This window comes from Myotis nattereri, assembly GCF_964212035.1.
Source record: "Myotis nattereri genome assembly, chromosome: 8".
Lineage (NCBI taxonomy): Eukaryota > Metazoa > Chordata > Mammalia > Chiroptera > Vespertilionidae > Myotis > Myotis nattereri.
The window spans coordinates 29746865-29763440 of NC_138083.1; the positions used below are offsets into that span (position 1 = coordinate 29746865).

Sequence of the window (16576 nt, forward strand, 5' to 3'; positions counted from 1 at the left end):
TTTATAGGAATGTAACGTAAAGCAATGATGCCAGCATAGACCATTTAGAAGGCCATATATGTCGCTTGTACTTAAATAAAGCCTTTCTCCCCAAGATCCACAAATGTCCTAAAGTTGTTCAGCTCTTCTACATTCTTTTTTTAAAAAAAATATTTTTATTGATTTCAGAGAGGAAGGAAGAGGGAGAGAGAGAGAAACACCAATGATGAGAGAGAATCATTGATCGGTTGCCTGCTGCACCCCGCCCCCCTACTGGGGATTGAGCCCGCAGACTGGGCATGTACCCTTGACCAAAATCGAACCTGGGACCCTTCAGTCCACAGGCCGACGCTCCATCCACTGAGCCAAACTGGCCAGGGCTCTACATTCTTTTATTCCCTCTCCCTCTCTAAGGAAGATTCTGGGGCTCAGGTTAATTGTCCCCTGGACAGGTATCATTTTCACCCAGGGGGCTTTTCCTGAAGATGTGTCCACGGCTCGGGTCTGACATCTGTGGGCCCTGCCCAAAATAGATTTTTCTTCGACTTGGAGACAAGGCTTGACCCTTTTAGGCACTGACCTCAAAGCTTCTACTATTTAGTGGTTGGGCCATTAACAAGATTTTAGTCCTTAAACAGCTTTTTCGGGGTGTGTCCTATAGAATAAATTCCCAAAATGCTTGGTAATTAAAGAGTTTCATGGTCGTAAATGAGATCCATTTCTCCGGATCATGCAAATGCCCTTAGAAGGCTTTCACATTTAACTTATTAGTGAACAACCCTTGAATATAAATTTGGAAATCTTGCAAGATTTATTCACCTTTCACATAGTCACAATCTAGCACATACGTTTATTATAGGCTCTGGGAAGTTCTGCTGTTAAGAATTCTGATTAACAGCATCTCCCAACACATGATCACGTGACACCCTTTTAAAGGTAACAATTGAGCTGCTAGAGCAGCGGTTCTCAACCTGTGGGTTGCGACCCCTTTGGGGGTCGAACGACCCTTTCACAGGGATCGCCTAAGACCATCGGAAAACACATATATAATTACATATTGTTTTTGTGATTAAGCACTATGCTTTAATTATGTTCAATTTGTAACAATGAAGTTGGGGGTCACCACAACATGAGGAACTGTATTAACGGGTCACGGCATTAGGAAGGTTGAGAACCACTGTGCTAGAGGATTCTGGATTCTGCTAGGTGTTCTGTGTATTCTGTAGAATAAACTTGGGGAAATGTTACTTTAAATCTCCTTCAACCAGCAGGTCAGATTGCTAAATATATGTTGTAGCTTAAGACATCATTTTTTTCATAGTGGGGGAGGGGAAAAAGCTAATTCTGTTCGCAAGGTCGTCTCATTTACTTTAAGAGATGTATTCTTCTTTCTTTAAAGTCACTAGTATTAAAAACAACAACAACAACAACAACCAGCACACTCTGGTCTTACAATTTGCACATGTGTGCTTAATCTCGAGGCAACTTGTGTGCTGACCTGCCAGGTCCCCCTCAGGGTGGTTTAGAGTGGAGAGAGTCTGGGAGCTGGGGTGTGAACATAACTCACGTGAACCCAGCCAGGATCCTGTCCGTTGTCCCCCAGCGTGATGCTGGCTTCCGCAGGCCTTTTCTGCTGGACTCACCACCCCGATTGCTTTGTGGCAGGAAGAAGATGAGTTCATCGTGGAGGGGCTGCTGAACATCTCCTGGGGGCTGTGCCGGCCCATCCGTCTGCAGATGCAGGATGACAACGAGCGCATTCGCCCCCCTCCCTCCTCTTCCTCCTGGCACTCTGGCTGTAACTTGGGGGCTCAGGGGTGAGTGAGCAGGGATGGGACTGGGGATGCCTGGGGGTTCGGTGTGTTCTTGAGCAGGTAGATGCCACCTTCTTCCAGCCAGCCTTGACCCCCGCTGCTATTCCTACCTGCTCCATTGCCCACCTGCTCTGCTCTGGGATAAGGAGAAAGGGGCAGGTGTGGGTGTGATCAGGCTTCCATGGAACCTGTCACCACAATTACTGAGTGACAGTCAGAGTGAGGAGCGGAGATGCTGAGTCAGAGGGAAGTACCAGAGCCTGGGTGAGCAATGTGTCCTCCCTCATGGAGAATTCCAGAGCCTCCGAGAGGTGTTGGTAGCGGCCAGCCAGGCCCAGCCTGCAGATGTCTGACAGGACAACTGGGCCCCGCAGCCTCCCCACGGGGACCACCTCACAGAGAGACCCTGCTCTGGAGACCTTCAGGGCTTTCTGTGTCTTGGGGGGATGGGGCAAGGAGGGGAATGTCAGGCCCTGTGCGAGGCAGCCAAGAGAGGTGGGTGGTGGCATGATGGTCAGTCGCCTGGGAGGTCCTCTCTTCGGAGCCCCCACTGGAAGGTCTGCGAAGACCACGCCTGTTCCTCCCCTCCCTTCACCACCAAAGGAGAAGCTGAGGGTTCTGGGAAGGCACACCCTCCTTACTGTCTTTCTGGGACTTCAGTTTTCAGGGTCAAATGACTAGCCTTGTGCCATCTTGAAACTTGCTGATGCTGACTGCCTTCTGGCCAGAGCGTGGGTGGAGCGTGCCAACCTCTCGGCCAAAACCACAGTGATGTGTGTGTGTTTTTTATATTTTAAATGAGAACCAAGCCCTCTCTGTTGGCCACCTTGAACGTTTTGTTAAACTCCACAGCCAAAGCTATCTTTCTCTAAAATTGAGAGGAACCCACATTGGGACCAAGCCCTGGAGCGGACCTGGTTGTTTTCCAAGGGAATTCAAGGAGGAAAGCCTGCCCATCCCATCAGACGCTGGGGTGGCTGGTCATGGCTCTGATTTTGCTGGTTTCACAGTCTGCTTTGCATGCAGAACGTCTACGGTGCTTGGTTTCCAGTGGGCCAGCCCCTTTCCACAGCCCCACCCTGACCCCCAGACTCGGTTACGTTCTGTTCCCTAAGTGAGATGATCTTTGAAATTCCATTGGACCACGTGGCCTTTGGCTGGGCCTGCTAACCGGTCCTTCTCTCCCCTCATTTGTTCCTTTTTCCCTTCCCCGCGGCATCAAGCTGGTGCTGGTTGGTTCTTGAAACCTGCAACTACTGTGAGAGAGTTCTCAGGAGTGGAAATAATGTTACCCCAGATGCCTGCTGTGATAAAGCGGGTGCCTGGACCACTGTGTTAGAAGGATGCTGAGACCAGTTTCTGCTTCAGCCAGAAAGAGGGCTCTGGACAGAGAAGGTGCCCAGTGTTCACCAGTCCCGAGGGTCTCTGACCAGTTCCATTCTGGGGTCAGAAGTTTACAAATTATGCTACAATAGGAAGTTCCTGTAGATTTTCAATTTTCAATTGATTTCAGAGAGGAAAGGGAAGAGAGAGAGAGAGAGAGAGAGAGAGAGAGAGAGAGAGAGAGAGAGAGAGAGAAAGAAAGGAACATCTGATGGGGAATTGAACTGTCAACTCCTGGTTCATTGGTCGATGTTCAACCTCTGAGCCACGTCGGCTAGGCTAGCTGTTCGGTTTTAATTGTCTTCCCTTAAAACGATCATTCCCTGAACATGAGTCCTATCTGTCTACTGGGTCCCAGGGAGACCATGCGCTTCTCTCCATGGGATTATCCTAATCCTATATAATAAAGATGTAATATGCAAATGGTCGTTACTTAATGACTGACTGCGTAATGACCGGATCACGGATTAGCAGGAGGGTGGGGTGAGCTACAAGCAGGTGGCAGAGAGCTACAGGAGGGGGCAGGGCAGCAAGCCAATGGGTGTGTGTGTGGGGGGCGGGGAGGGGGAGCTACAGAAGGGCGAGGCAGCGGCAGAGAGGTACAGGAGGGCAGCAGTGAGCTACTGGCGCACGGATTTGTGCGCAGGGCTACTAGTTGTTAAATATTCTTCTTTATGGCGAAATCCTGTTGATTTGGGGTATGTTTCTTGGAGCTGCTCCCATTGTCCTTTTGGCTTTGAGGAGTTATTTGCCAGTTATGGCAATACCAGGTCTCAGCTCAGACTGCCTGCTTGTGGCCCTTTCTCCAGTGTGGCTCACGAGCACCACTCAGTCCCTGCAACCCCGAGAACACTGTCATTGGCGCCCCTTCCAGCGCCGCCCCGACCTGTGGCAGCGAGCCCGTTACTTTCCATTCCGTTTAGATGCCAGAAGCAGTTTCTGAGTTACTCCTCTCACAGCAGTGGATCAGAACTGGAATCTTGTCTGAGAAATGAATGACCATTATTGGGGATTTCCAGATAAGCTATAGACCCTGCACCTGCTTAGAAACTCAACCCAGGGAACACATGGATTTTGTTCTTTGCTGTTCCCCACCCTACGCTTGACGAATTGGGTGCTTATGTTGCTGCAGCTGCTGGGAATGAGCATCTTCTCCCTCCAAACATCCCCCGCCCCACCCAGTGCTCAGCCTGGAGCTGGGCCAGCCTCATGGCACACTCAGCACAGCCCACCCAAATCCTTTATCACCTGATGTGTGCTGGTGCCCAGCCCAGCACAAGCAAAGTGCCCCCCATGCAGGTGTGGGGTGGGGTGGGGCGGGTTTGGGGCATCTCCCCACAGGGGCTGAAGCAGCCTCTCTTTGTTTGTTTTCTGCCCCCAGCTCCGTCCTGAAGCCCATCACCATGCCCGACATTCAGATCACAGAGGTGGATGCTCCCGCTGAGAGCGACCAGATGTCAAGCCCCACAGGTACCTCACGGTGGGAGGAGCCTCCAGTTTGGGGCCAGCGTGTGGAGACTGATGTGATAGATGCTGTAAACTGTTATTTACTTTTTGAATAAATAAAATCCACATGGATCAAGATTCAGAAATATTAAAAAGAATGAAAAGGTTTCTATGTGGTTCCCTCCATAGAAGCAACTTCAAGGCATCCTCCTGAGATATTCTTTGCAAATATAAGCAAATATACACCCAGAGACCTTTACGGCTGGATGTCAATTCTTTTCTTCCCCTTTTTATATAAGTGGTAGCACTTGCACATCCCTGTTTCTATATCAGTTTGTCTTGAGGATTGTCCCATACAAATCCATAAAGAACTTCTGCATTCTTCATAGCTCCGCAGTATCCCATTGTATGGAAAAATGACCATTTCTGTAGTCGTTCCCTATTGATAGACATGTAAGTCATTTCCAGTCTTTCGCTATGACAGACACGGTTGCAGTCAGTGGCCTTGTTGGCGTGTCATTTCACACATTTGCCTGTGTCTGTAGGATTCTTTCAAGGGGGATTGCCAGGTCTGAGGCCATAAGCATTTGTAACTTTGATAGTCAGTTTGCAATCCCTTGCAAGTCCTTTTGTTGTGCTTGTCCTCTGTCAGGCATTGTTCCAAGTGCTTTACATGAATTGACTCATTTAAACCCTCACAACAACCCTATGAGCTGGGTGCCGTTATTTTTCCCATTTTATAGATGAGGAAACTGAAGCAAGAGAGGTTAGTGATTCATAGCAATGGTAGAGTTGGGATTAGAATCTGGGAGTCTGGCTCTGAAGTGTGGGCTCTAAACCTTGTATTGTGTCTCAGTAAGTTATGCATTGTGTTGTTCCCCTGGCAGGAAATACTGATTTTATAAAATCCTAGGGGCCCAGTGCACAAAATTCATGCACTGGGGGGAGGCAGGGGGGCGGGGGTTGTCCCTCAGCCCAGCCTGCACCCTCTCCAATCTGGGACCCCCTCACAACCTGGGACTGCTGGCTCCCAACCACTCACCTGCCTGCCTGACTGCCTGATTGCCCCTAACTGCTTCTGCCTGCCAGCCTGATCACCCCCTAACCACTCCCCTGCCAGCCTGATTGATGCCTAATGGCTCCCCTGCTGACCCGATTGCTCCCAACTGCCCTCCCCTGCTGGCCTGGTTGCCCCTAACTGCCCTCCCATGCTGGCCCAGTCGCCCCTAACTGCCCTCCCCTGCCAGCCTGGTTGCCCCTAACTGCCCTCCCCTGCAGGCCTGGTCCCCCACAACTGCCCTCCCCTGCAGGCCTGGTCCCCCACAACTGCCCTCCTCTGCTGGCCTGATCACCCCCAACTGCCCTCCCCTGTCAGCCATCTTGTGCCCACATGGGGGTGGCCATCTTGTGTGGGGTGTGATGGTCAATTTGCATATTGCCTCTTTATTATATAGGATATGTTTGGGCAGAAAGTGAGTGCTATAGCATTGGCCACCAAGAGGGTACCGTATGCAAATTGCCACATGTTGGTGCTGGCAGACAGGGCTCATTTCCCCCTTCCTCTCAGACTCCAGGGACCTGAAGCCCGTGCAGGAAGACACCCCGCAGCTGATGCGCACACGCAGTGATGTTGGGGTGCGTCGCCGCGGCAATGTGAGGACAACCAGCGACCAGCGGCGAATCAGACGCCACCGCTTCTCCATTAATGGCCATTTCTACAACCACAAGGTAGAGGGGACAGGGTGGCAGGGGGCAGGGGGCAATCTGAAGGGAGGGACAAAGATTCTTCCTAGGCAGCTGATACCTCAGGGCGACAGACACTGGGGAAGCCAAGTATTTACCATTCATTCTTTGAGTTGTGGGTGGGTTGCTGGCTCTGTGAGGAACAAGGAATCTCAGAGCAGGAAACCCCCTAGGTGGTGGGTGAGATGATCCCACAGAAACCCCTCATCGGATACCAGAAAATCCCTGTGTTATACTCTTCCTGCCTCCCAGCTGCTGTGTGGTCTGACTTTTCCATGAGCTAAGGGCACCCCTAAGCAGAGCTGTGGGACTCAGATAGGGGGTATTAGGACTCCACCCCAATTAGCTGACCCTCCTTTCCTCCTACTGCCTGGGTCACATCTGGCCCCAGAGGCAGGTGCATCGTGAGAGAGTGGTCAGAGTACTTGCATTGAAGTCACAGTGGAAGGGACTTTGTGTGTTTTATTGGGGGAGAGGGCCTTCCTTATCTAGTCCTGTTCCCTCCCCAACTCTGCCCCTTGGAGATCAGCCCCCTCGAGCTCCTGAGTTAGGCAAAGCTGAGGGCTCTGTTGACAACAAAGCCAATACTTGCCAGGTTATTCGAGGGCTGTCAGTGAGCACAGGTTGAGTGTGACTGTCCCTGTGCCCTTTAGTCCTGGGAACAGGGTGGGACTCCTCGGTTTTAGACCCTGTCCTTGTCCCCACCCTGAGCTGGACCCCTCTATTGGCAGACGTCGGTGTTCACCCCAGCCTATGGCTCCGTCACCAACGTCCGCATCAACAGCACCATGACCACCCCGCAGGTCCTGAAGCTGCTGCTCAACAAATTTAAGGCAAGTTCCTTCTGCTGGCTGGTTTCAGGAGGCAGCACGTGTGCCTCGGTGGCCCCAGAGGTGTAGAGGTGGGGGCTGTGGAGAGCGTGGTGAGGGGGGCACCAGGCAGAAGTTTAAGTTCTTTGGACCCCAGGCAGCAGCATCACCTGAGAACTCCTTACAAAAGCAGATTCTCAGGCCCCATGCCTGAATCAGACTGGCTGGATCTGAAGCTCGGAGGTGAGGCCAGGGGACCTGTTCCACAAGGCTTGCAGGGAATTCTGGGGCCACAGAAGCCTGAGCGGCTGCAGCCCTTGGGTGCTTTATAGACAGCTGGAAGGACTGCGGGCCTGACAACTAGTCTGAGGTCCTGTGCACTAAGTAGGTTGGGGAATCTACTTTGAAAATGAACCTTCAATAAGATGTGCAAATGATAGTGCATGAATGTTTTTAACGTCCTGTTATTCTATATATTTTCCACAATCCCCTTACTATAAATCTTTGGGAGACCAGGTATTCTTATTTTAATGGAAGCCAGTGTCACCGGGTGGCCTAAGGGCACAGGCTCTGGGTTCAAATCCCACCCATCACCTACTTGCTGATTGGATGAGTTGGGCAACTTAAGCTCCCTATGCTTCTGCTGCTTCATCTGTAAAATGAGGATAACAGGACCCTATTATGGGGGACTAGGTGAGTTAAGACATAAAGTGTTAAAATGTAGAAGCACCTCACCCAATCCAATAAATGGTAGCTCTTATCTATTATCACTGATAACGTCACCTGCTGCCCATTTCCTTATCACTTCTGAGAGAGCTGCAGATGAACAGCCCTCCCTCAAAAGAGCCACAAATCTATGGAGCTTTGCAGTGATGAGGCAGGAATGGCTCGGGTCCGGGTGTGTAACGTGTGCTCTCACCAAGCATCTTTTGCTTCTGATTCAGATTGAGAATTCGGCGGAGGAGTTTGCTTTGTACGTGGTCCATACCAGCGGTGGTAAGTCTGAAGAACATGGTGTACTTTAAGACTTTTAATTAACTCAGAATAGTAAGTTAAAAAAACACACATACACAAAACCAACCTCTGCCTCATTTTGCTTGTTGTTTATCGTTTGGAAACTTCCAAGTGCCGTTTGCCTCCAAGGCTGGTGGAATGCCAGGTGTGGTCAGTAAGCAAGCCCTAGAACCTAACTGCCTATTAAAAAGGGAAGTGGATTTTCTTGGGAGACAGATAAAACCAATTCCTCCATTGCAGCATCTTCCAAAGGGTTCGAGGCACAGGAGTATTGCTGGGGAGAGATGAGGGAACAGTTGCATTGAACAACATTTATTAAATTGCACATTTGCAAATCAGACTCCTGACTTGTATGGCCGCATCTCCTAAGGTGCCTGTTCCATTTGGGACCCTAAGTGGACCCCTACTTATGGTGACAAAGGCCACAGGCCAAACTCAGGGCTGCTCTTGGCTGTGTGTGTTTCCAGAAAAACAGAAGCTGAAGAACACCGATTACCCGCTGATTGCCCGGATCCTCCAGGGCCCGTGTGAGCAGGTCTCCAAAGTGTTCCTTATGGAGAAGGATCAGGTGGAGGAAGTCACCTATGATGTGAGTCCCCTTTTAGTAGATGGACTGTCCTCAGGAGGGTGGGGGTTTGTTTGGTTTACCTGCAACTGGGCTAGAGCTTGATTTTCTGGCTAAGGACCATGCCCCATGCTGTTGCCATTCCTCAATACAAGGTTTTGTGGAAGCAGTAATGGCCATGGTCCAGGAGAATAAATGTAAGGGACTAGTTTGAGGGTGTGCCCCATGGGAGTTGTTGGAGGAATGTTCAAGCACGAAGTGATTTCTATAACAGGTATAAATGTCTTGAGCCTGTACTGTAAGAGGTCCTGTAAGAGGGCTGAGAAGTTTCTGAAAACCCTCTCTTAGCAACTTCAAGAAGTTAGCAGTGATTTCACCTTATCTTGTGTATTAGTCAGCTTTTGCTACAGTAAGAAACATCCCCAAATCTTAGCCACTGACAACAGCAAACACTTTTTGTTCAGGATTCTGCAGGCTGGTAGCAGCAGCTCTGCTCTAGGCTGTGGGTTGAGGATCTGCACTGCATGTCTCATTCAGAGACCCAAGCTCAAGGGGCAGTGGCTACCTGGGGTATGTTTCTCATGGCCGATGGCCGGGATGCATGAGACCAGGCCAAACCATGTAAGCTCATTTGAAGCCTCTACTCAGATTTGCTATATGTCATATTCATATACATTCCACTGGCCAAAGCAAGTCACATAGCCAAGCCCAACATGAAGAGGGTGGAGAAATATACTTCTCCCAGGGAGAAGAGTGGATAGAGTAGGGTAGGGATTCTGGTGGGGGAGGAAGAAATGGTTGTTTAACTTCAACTCACCTGGGAGCCACCCCACCCATAGCATCTCAGGATCAAGTTCACATTCAGATGCCTATTAGAGACCGGAGACACAGTCATCATTCTGAGTCACGATTCCTTAAATTCTCTTAGGGAAGAGCAGGGAGGCGTATTAAATGTTATGGGTTCAGGCCTTTCTCTGCATCATGGAATTAGGAGAAAGTGCTATTCCATGTTGGACATCAATCACCTCAGCATGGACTGGATACGTGAGACGAGAAATGCGAGGTATGAGATGCGTGTCATGTATGGTATATGCAGACGCTTTATCAGCCCTGGAAGAATGAGGCGTGGCTCCTGCCTTTAAGGAAATCCAGGATCAATGCAGAAACAGATTCCCCAAGGCTCTGTGTCTTACAGGAGAGACGCCCAGAGGCATTGGAATAATGCTGGGAGGGGGAGGCACCCAGCATTACTTACTTCTTCCTCCCCAGGTGGCCCAGTACATAAAGTTCGAGATGCCTGTCCTCAAAAGCTTCATTCAGAAGCTCCAAGAGGAGGAAGATCGGGAAGTAAAGAAGCTGATGCGCAAGTAGGCATGGCCCCCGGGTGGCTGGTTGGGTTTCTCCTGGGGCCTCAGTGGGAGGGCTCTGTTCAGGTGCCTTGCCTGGGGCTGAGCTGCTGCACAGGCCGTGTCTTCTCAGCCTTCTTCAGGGACCTTCCCTCTGATGAATCCAAATCTCAGACGGCGACACCAAACTTCAGTGCCCTGGTCTCTCTGCTTCTCAATTTGTTGTGAGACATGGACATGTTCTGGAGACTTCAGGCAGGTTGTCTTAGCAGTGGCGAGTAGCCTGAGCAACCTACCTCTGAAGTCCTTTCCTCACACCCTTCCTCTCTTTTTAACATTTCTCTTGTGGAAATTGCACTTGGCTGGCAAGTTCAGTAAAACTTCTCTATGGAAATGATTTTATGATTTTTTTTGAAATGCACAGTCATAACGTAGAATGTGGTAGAACAATTGATTGGTTTTTGTCATTAGAGAAGAAAGCCAGTGCTATATTTGCTGTATCGATGATAATAGCAAGTATGATAGCAGTTAACATTTACTGAACACTTACTATGCACCAAACTTTAAAAATAACTTTAAAAATAGTTTGTTGTGCAGTGCAAAGCCCTGAACATGAGGATTTTCCCCTTTAGCCCTGCATTGCTATAGTTCAGGGAAGGGATGGGGATATTACGTTCACCAGTGAGCCATGGGCCTCCAGGCCTGGTAGTTGCTATGGCCTCTTCTGTAAAATTCAGGAACTGGTATCAGGTTGAACCACATGAAGTGGTCATTTTTGTAGCCTCCCCCACCCACCCAATAATAGTTAGATAATGGTAATTTCATACGGTCCAGCCTAGGTGAGGGTCTGCTATTGTGAGTATAAAGGACTACGCACAGTGCCTCGGACACAGTAAACACTCAGTTAATGGGCCCCTTATCATTGTTTCTGTTGTTATTCCACCTTCTCACCCTTCTTTGCCAGACTTTCTAACTATAGGAAAGCAATCTAGGTTGGGGTTAGCTTCTTCAGTCCCTCTCACCCGGTTGTGGAAATGAACACAAGCAGCCAAGTGGCTAAAGAGTGGGCCACTGACAGAAGCAAAGGGACAGGACAGTCGCCCACACTGTGACCTGGGTTGGGAAGCAGGGTGGAGAGGAGGTGTGTGTTGCTTCCTGCTCTCCACCGCGGCTATTTCTGTTCCCAGGTACACCGTGCTCCGGCTAATGATTCGGCAGAGGCTGGAGGAGATAGCTGAGACCCCAGAAACAATCTGAGCCACAGAAAGAGGGGATCCAGACACCACAATGGCCGCTGATGACACGAGAAGACCCACAGGAAGCTGGGTGCCTTCCTTCCACAGAAGCACTGAAAACCTTCAGCTCCTGACAAGCCACCAATGGCAGCCTGGATGGAGAAGCCAGCTGACAGCTCCCCATCCTTGGATCTCTGCTCTTCTCCTTTCCTTCATTCACAAGGACTTTTGATTTTTGTTATAAGGAGGACCCAAATGTGTATGTGCGCGCACACACATCCACACACATATACTAGTACATGTCCACGTGCCTACCTGATACAGTCACATGCAATTAAATTCCAAGCAACCAGCACAAGTGCCACGAGGCTGGCGGAGGTGCTGCTCGTGGTCAGGAACATCAGGGGAGTCACCAGTCTGAGGGGCTTTATGCTGAAGAAAAACTTCTCCCCTCAAGTGCCGGGGAGCAGCCACATATATCTGCCCATCTTTAGAAAGGGAAGGGGCCTCAGCCAGCTCACAGTTGGGGTATTTACATTAGTAGGGATTCTCCCTGTAAACCTAGAAGGGTCTGTGAATGTGAGATCCTTGGAAGTTAACAAAATAACAGCCCATGCACTTGGGGCAAGTCTGATGGGAAGAGAAAGAGAAACCATCAGTGGGGTAGCTGCAATAAGCCCACAAGTTGTTACACTGGATTTTAAATAACAAAGATGTATGTGATGAACTACATGGATGCCTGTAGAGAACGGATTCTGCCTCCGTCCTTGCCTCCATGGCCACCTTCCTCTCAGCACGCCAAGCTGCTGACCCCAACTCTGGTGCCTCCTTGAATTGAAGGAAGGATCTTATGAGACAGGCCTCACTCTCGCTGGTTTGCACATGGCACTGACTGGCTAGTGCGACCCAGGCCTGGGCTTGATCTGGCCTCCTGAGGGTAGTGTAGAGGTGCCTATAAGCCCAGCCCATTTCACAGCGTCAGGGGGGCTTGCTGCACTTCTGTGTGTTTGAAGTCAAGGCTTTGTTCCTTCCAAGGCTGGATTCTTGCAAGTTGCCCTTGTTTTGTGAAGATAGACTCCAAGGATGAGGACTTGTCCTGCTGCCGACCCACTGTGGGGTCCAGGGAAGCTCTTCGGGCTGCCCTGTGAAGGTTCAGAGCGACCATGGAACTTCAATTGCAGCGTCTCTGAGCAGCCACCTCGGTGATCTTTAGAGCAGACCCCAACTGGCGGGGGTAGGGGAGGGTTGGGGGGGGGGAACGGGACGGGACGGCAGGAACAGTCTGTCCCCTGTGGCCCCCATCGGGAAGATTGCCAGGCAGCTGGACGCCAGTGTGACTGATGCTGTTTGATGAGGGGCAGACAGACGCTTGGAGAAGGGTGGTGCCTGGCTGTGGAGATCAACCAAGCAAGGCCAGGAGCTCCTGATAGCAGGCATCTGTGAGCCCTGTGCGGGCAGGGACGTTTCCCATCTCTTCTCCACCTCCTCGCCAAGAATGGTTTGAAGAGCTGGCCAGTTGAGGAAAGGAGAACCACTGATCGGTACCTGCAAGGAAGGTGGAGCTTTGTAGCTGTCAGTGCCTTTCCTGCTCCAGGCACCCTCCTGCTCTCTCCCACCCCTGTGGCCTTTGTGGCCGCTTAAGCTGGCTCACAGCTGGTCTTATTGTTGACTTTCAAAAAGATGGCATGCTGCCACCTGGCCCTTTGCCAGGGTCTCTTAGCAAGCCTACCTCCTCTGTTGGGACAGCACCATGAGCCCAGTGGGGTGTGGACTGGAAATCCGGCGGGCCTTAGTCTCAAGCAGACACGTCGGAGGGCTTTGCAACATGCACAGAATTGGGGAACAGGGTTCCTGCGTTACCCATGAGAAAGGGCAGTTTTGTGAGTGCAGACATACTTCCTGAGTGTTGCATTTGAGAAAATGAGTTGGAAAAACTTCTCTTCCAGTTGTTTTTAAGTGCTCAAAGCCTTTGTTGGCCCCATTGATTCTTCTTGGGGGCCAGGGAGAAGAATTTCCACCAAGCGAATACTAACCACTAACTTATTGGACAGCTTTTTCTGGGTTATAAGAGTTCTCCTTAATTTGCACTAGCACTACGATAGTGTTAAATGTGGAAATGTTGTAAAATGTCAGGTTTGCCCGGTCACTTTGTGAAAATGTGGTAAGATAGACTTGTGGGTCGGGATGAATAGGACGGGAAATGGTTATTTTACACAGTGCATTGCCTTTCATGCAGGCCGCACGTTTCCATCTTGGCCCAGCCTGGTTAGAGATCATTTCTCACGTCCTTAATAAACACGATCAGGAATTTTGGAAAGGTGCTTTGAAACAGCAGCAGCTGAAACAAATGCTTCTCCACAGCGTGGAGCTGGATTTTCTCATCGGTATCACATGGCCCTGCAGCTTTGAACTTCTCCACTGATCTGCGTGGGTTTATGTAATTGCGTGCAATGAACCTGAAATCGCGTGAAGAACAAAGGCCAATTTATAGGGTTTTCCCCTAACTTGTGACAAGCAGTGTGGCCACAATCGCTTTCTTTTGCCAGAGGCTTGTGTTACAAGGTGATCAAATGAAGGGAAACCTGAGTCCATCTGGCTGGGAAGGGGTTCCTGCTCCCCCAGGTGATGGGGGAGTCGAGCACAAGGTCGCCTTCTCTGTGACCACATCAGTGGGAAGGTGATGAGTTAATGGGGGCCGGGGTTACCTGGGGGAGGGACTGGAAAGCACCAGGGATGGGCGTGGCTGTGCGGCCGGTGAGGATGTGCACATGGTCTCCGGGCCGGACAGGCTTGACCTAGACGCTGAGGTGGAGGCGTGAGGATCTCAGATTAGCTACCCATCCACGTGAACAATGCTGAGACCTCAGGTTGAGATTTTGGTCTGCGACTTCAAAGAGAAATATTTTTATTCTAGTCTCCTCCATACTGGGGGAAAAAAACAACAACCCATACTCTCTCCTGGAGATATCCAGATAAAGACATTTTACGGCAAGTGTAGATAACACTTGGGCATGAAGTGACCAAAAAATAAATAACTGTTCTCCAATGCAAAAACTTCTTGGCAGGAATTCTTTTCTGTGGAGTTGGGTGGTTATCTGAGTGTCCGTAGTGTGGGATGGGCCACAGAAAGGCATGGAGCTCTTTTAAAGAAAAGAGCAGCTCTTAAGACCCCTCCCCCCCCGCCGCCCCCCCGGCACAAACACAAAACCCACCCCCACAGTTATTTCAAAGCTCTATAGCATGGAGAACATGGTGTCATAGATGCATCTCCAAGACATAACTTTCTATATGAACAAGGGAATCTCAGTCTCATACAGACCAAACTATGATGTGGGGGCTGAGATAGGAGACGGAGGAGATCTGAAGCACCCCTGACGCAGCAGCATGAACTTTCCAGACTCTGCTTAAATTGTTTTACACAAAGTCTTGTTTGAATTAGATGAGATGGGAAAGATGTCCTATCTAGATAGAAATAAAAATAAATACGGCATTCCTTTCTGATGTAACTGAAAGCCTTTACCCCGTCACGGGAGGCTACAGCGCCCCCTGTGTTTTAACTAAGCACAAGACACGGACAAGCTATGAAGGGAAAGCCTCCATTTACTTCTGAGTCAGATCGCAGACCTGTTTCCCAGGCTGTTGGTTTCTGTGTGTTTTTGCTAGTGTTTTCTAAGGGTTTTCCCCACTTGTTTTAGCTTCGTGAAGTGTTCTTTTCTTAATCATAACTTGACTTTTAGCAAAGGTACATGACCTGGTCTAATGCTTGGTTCTGAACTTATGAATCGATGGGTTTAGGTGTCTTAACATAATTTGACAAGGCCTCATAGGGAGCCGTGTAACGTTTTGATATGTTTTAAAGCATCTGACTTAGATCTTGTTAAATAAAGCACTTTTCAAAGAGCAGTCCCCTGAGGATGGTCTGTGTGTGTCGGCTGGGTGGGAGCTCTATGCTATGTGAGGGTGTGGGATGGGAATGTGAGAGTGCGCCCAGGAGGAAAGTTGATTTCCTTGGCCTAGAGTTTACGGTTTGAATGGACTAGGACCTGGCTGTAATATTCCAAATAAGTGAAATGAGGGTGTTCCTATATACGTCTTGAGTTCAGGCCCTGGTGGAGACAGGAGTAGCGGTGGAAAGGGCTGGGAACTATCATTCAATGAGGCTGGATGTTTGTCCTGACTTGTTGGAACTAACTCACGGAACCTTTATCTAGGACTTGGCTTTCTCCTCTACAAAATGGCCAAGCCACCTCTGTTGGAGGCAGCCCCCTTGGAGTCACCAAGTGTAGGACCTCAGACTAAGGCAAGTTCCACCCTATGGTTAATTTTACCCGTCAACTTGGCTAGGCCACGGCACCCAGGTATTTGGTCAAACACTAGTCTAGATGTTGCTGTGGAGGTATTTTTAAACATGAGATTAATGTTTAAATCAGCAGGCTGTGAGGAAAGCAGATTCCCCTCCACAATGTTGAAAACAGTCGGAAAAAGACAGATTCCCCTGAGGGAGAGGAATTCTACCTCCAGTCTGCCTTTGGCCTTGAGTGGCAACATCAGCTCTTCCCTGGGTCTCCAGCCTCCCCTATTGTGTGAGCCAATTCCTTAAACTAAATCTCTCTCTATGGATACACATTCTATTGGTTCTGTTTTTCTGGAAAACTCTGATTAACTCAGAGGAGTATGTGGTTGGTCCATAATGTTTGAATGTGTGATTGATAGTTACCTTCCTAGGAAACTGGCCATGGAGCATAAACAATGACCAATATAATTTTATTTCTACTTTTAGGAGATGGGATGTTCCTCTCAGCACGCCAAGCTGCTGACCCCAACTCTATAAAGGTAACATCCAAGACAAGGTTTTAGCAATGCCCTCAAACAATGCTTATATGTTTTTTTAAAAGAGAAAGGTTTAGATAAATCACTATTCCCTTTAAGTGTTGTTTTGATTTTCTATATTTAGAGTTTTCACTCAAAGCAGTTCCTTTTTAGTTGCTGAATTAATGAAGCTGGGTGCAGTAGATGGGCAGATGGTTGACACTTCTAAGGCAGGGAGGTTTTTGGCTGTACAGCATGTGGATGTAGATGCCAATGTAGGTGACATAGACAAAATATGATAAATGGTCCATGTGGGGGCCCCACTGAGACTCCAAATCAGGCAGTAAGCCATAGAAGTTAGAGTGCTTACAACCATCCAACAAATGCTAACAGCCTTCTGCCAACGGCGCCAGCAGTTCTTGCCTTGCTTTGT

At 49.4% G+C, this 16576-nt stretch overlaps 1 protein-coding gene across 3 annotated transcripts in view; it reads left to right on the top strand.

The window, feature by feature from the left end:
* RASSF2 (Ras association domain family member 2) overlaps positions 1 to 16260 on the top strand; it is a 37983-nt gene extending 21723 nt beyond the window's left edge. Inside the window, exons 4-11 of one of the 3 annotated variants that reach the window (XM_081097452.1) lie at positions 1645 to 1796; positions 4558 to 4646; positions 6190 to 6350; positions 7097 to 7198; positions 8119 to 8170; positions 8656 to 8777; positions 10023 to 10120; positions 16115 to 16260. In XM_081097452.1, coding sequence (XP_080953578.1) covers positions 1645 to 1796; positions 4558 to 4646; positions 6190 to 6350; positions 7097 to 7198; positions 8119 to 8170; positions 8656 to 8777; positions 10023 to 10120; positions 16115 to 16151 — 813 coding nt within the window. In that variant the 3' untranslated portion in view covers positions 16152 to 16260. Of the gene's footprint in view, positions 1 to 1644; positions 1797 to 4557; positions 4647 to 6189; positions 6351 to 7096; positions 7199 to 8118; positions 8171 to 8655; positions 8778 to 10022; positions 10121 to 10232; positions 11018 to 11286; positions 15238 to 16114 lie in introns of those variants that run through there. The other 2 variants (XM_081097451.1, XM_081097453.1) reach the window with 2 other exon arrangements.
* Positions 16261 to 16576: the final 316 nt, after the last annotated feature.